Consider the following 3,057-nt stretch of genomic DNA (forward strand, 5'->3'; position numbering starts at 1 on the left):
TAACCGAAAATTTGTATAAAATTGTATAAAATTCTCACTTCCCCAAAACAAAACCAAACACACCCTATCCTATGTATGTGGATGTTTTTTCTTTTTTCGTCATAACATTGGCACATTGGATTTGGTGTGCGGTGTGGAAACCGCACGTCCTTGTCTTTTCTTTCTCCATGCCCTCTTCTAAACATTGAAGGTTCGTTTCACTTTTTAATAATTTAAATTATTTGTCTCTTTAGCCTCTTATTCTATCATATTATTTATTTATTTTATTTTTATTGCTTCTCAATGTTCCAATTTTCCAGCTTTCAGCTTTGTTGTTTGAATTCTAATTCTCTTCTTTGATCATACATTTGTTATGCCTTCATGCATGATGGGGTTACCTAATTATTCTTCTTTAAGAGTTTTGGTTTCTTAGCAATTCTTGGTTCAGAAATTACCAGCTCCATGGATATCTATGTTCATTGCTAGGAGGATAAACCTTGCACAAACCCATGTTTCTTTCTATTTGTCGTGAGTATTTTTCTTTTCTGCACTTTCTCTTCTTCATATAGATTGTTATAAGAGCAAGTATATGAGATCTGATATTTTGTTATTGAATTTTACTTGGTTATTTTTTCTTCAATGCTCTGTTTTCTTAGCTTAAAGGACAAATTCATGTTATTATTATTATGAGGGTATCAAACTATAGTGAATTAAAGTAGATTGAGGGAGGAATAATGAAATGTATTTGCTTATTTAACCTTGTTTGATTCCTAAGCATTGAAATTTCTGGCCTCAGAATTATTAAAACATATTGGAGTCTATAAATAAAACCTTTTCTCTTAGAGGTTTAATTTGTACCCTGAGATTTTGTCATGATACTTTAATACTTCACCTACTAGTATGCAGAATTAGTCTTAAAAATTCAATGTCACTTTTGTTTGGTTATGTTATTTCTTAAATTGCAGTGTAAATATTTCGCTATTTGGTTTCTTCTCAAATTGCAGAATAGAAAGAATGCTTATACTTTAGGATGTATATGGTAAGTTTTCATCTCAAAGACAAAAGCATAAAGATATAGTTTATAAAATACAGATATAATATATAAAAAAATTGTATCTTTGAATGTTTTTGCTTATTTTAATTTATTTTAATCCTTGTGTAGCCATATACTAGGAGCAATAACATGGCTGCACAGACAGTACCTAAGTTGGCACTAATACATAAGCATGATTGGCTTATTCTTCTGCTTCTTGGTGCTATAGAGATACTCTTGAATTTTATAGAACCCTTTCATCGCTACGTTAATAAAGACATGATCAGAGATCTTACTTTTCCATTCAAAGAAGATACCATACCTATGTGGGGTGTTCCTGTAAGTAGTTTCGCAACTAGACTCCGTTTGGTTTATGTTTTATTTTCAGTGTTTTCTGTTTTTGAGGATTTTGTAAAGAAACGTTTTAAAATGAATGACGAGGTTCTGTTGTTTTCTGATTTTCTTAATAAACAGAACATTTTTTTCAAACCAAATGCTGCTAAGAAAGAAAATTTTTTAAGAAAAGATTGTTCTATATAGCCTCTTATGTTTCTTACATTTTTCTTTCTTTTTCTTTTGTTGGCTTTAGTGCTATTATGATTAGTTTAACAAACTAGTTGATTATTCTTTTGAAACAGATAGTGTCTATACTCGTCCCCATTCTTATTTTTATTGGGTTTTACTTTATAAGAAGGGATATCTACGATTTACACCATGCAATCATGGGTAATTTTCTTTTGATCTTTTAGTCCCTTGTTGATTTATGAACTTTTATTATGCTTGACCCCTGCATTCTATTAACTACTCTTTGGTTTCTTCAACTTGGAACCTTAGGTATCATGTATTCTAGCTTAGTAACAGGTGTTATCACGGATGCGATCAAAGACGCCGTTGGTAGACCACGGCCGAACTTTTTCATGCGTTGTTTCCCCGACAAAATACCGGTTTGTTTTTGTTCTTAACTTCTTATTAAATTCTATGTCCTAAGTGTATAAAATATTTTACACTGATAGCCAACATAGAATTTGGAAAAATTGACAAATTGTAAATGCTAGTTACTCGTCGTTATTCGATATAAAGATAAGTATGATATGAAAACGGAGAATAGTTACCAAATGTTTTTGCTAAAAAAGAAAAGTAACCGGTGCCCACTTCTTCGTTATGTTTGATTCTTGTCATTCAGGAGTTTGATGAAGAGACTGGTGATGTTATTTGTCATGGGATTGCGAAAGTTATAAAGGAAGGATACAAAAGTTTTCCAAGTGGGCATACTTCATGTAAGTACTAAGAACATGTTTCATTTTGTTAGTTTCATGTCAGAGAGGACCATGAAAAAGAGTAAGAAGTTTTATCAAATTCATAACTACTATTCATAACATATTGAATATTCAAATTATCTCTTATGCATGGATGTTTACTTTGTTAGTTTTCATTTCTCATAATAAGGTTTGTTATACTATCAATTAGTAAAATGATTTGATGTTAATTCTTTTTGGTAATTAATAATTGTTAAACCAAATGCAGGGTCATTTGCTGGGCTAGCCTTTCTTGCTTGGTACTTATCTGGGAAAATCAGAGTCTTTGATAGAAGGGGCCATATAGCCAAACTATGCATTGTGTTGCTTCCATTACTAATTGCTTCTCTAATTGGAATTACTAGAGTTGACGATTATTGGCATCATTGGACCGATGTCTTTGCCGGAGCTATCATTGGTCAGTACGTAGTATTCTTTAGATGGGCGAGCATTATTTTAAATAAATTGTAAGACAAAAATGCTATCTGTACGCTAAAAAAGTTATTATTTGTTTCACATATTTTTCTGACCAAATAATTAGCTACTAGGATAATCAAACCTGCATTTGACGATTAACCAAACTTGTTTTACAGTAGTATAGGAAAAAAGTTTTTATGAGATACTAAATATGTATTTCTATATCCGGTGATTGATTTTTACTGTACACGTAACACGATTGATTATGAAAATATCGTTTACGATCCGTTGAAATTGTTGTACATGTAATATTATTGATTCCTATTAAATCTT

General features: G+C 31.1%; 1 protein-coding gene across 1 annotated transcript in view; it reads left to right on the plus strand.

The window, feature by feature from the left end:
- LOC107646874 (probable lipid phosphate phosphatase 4) overlaps nt 212–3,057 on the plus strand; it is an 11,258-nt gene continuing 8,412 nt past the window's right edge. Inside the window, exons 1-7 of the mRNA XM_016351042.2 lie at nt 212–507; nt 984–1,018; nt 1,142–1,351; nt 1,651–1,738; nt 1,847–1,956; nt 2,196–2,289; nt 2,537–2,728. Of these exons, the coding sequence (XP_016206528.2) occupies nt 1,010–1,018; nt 1,142–1,351; nt 1,651–1,738; nt 1,847–1,956; nt 2,196–2,289; nt 2,537–2,728 (703 nt within the window). The 5' untranslated portion in view covers nt 212–507; nt 984–1,009. The remainder of the gene's footprint in view (nt 508–983; nt 1,019–1,141; nt 1,352–1,650; nt 1,739–1,846; nt 1,957–2,195; nt 2,290–2,536; nt 2,729–3,057) is intronic.

This window comes from Arachis ipaensis, chromosome B01 (assembly GCF_000816755.2).
Source record: "Arachis ipaensis cultivar K30076 chromosome B01, Araip1.1, whole genome shotgun sequence".
Classification (NCBI taxonomy): Eukaryota; Viridiplantae; Streptophyta; class Magnoliopsida; order Fabales; family Fabaceae; genus Arachis; species Arachis ipaensis.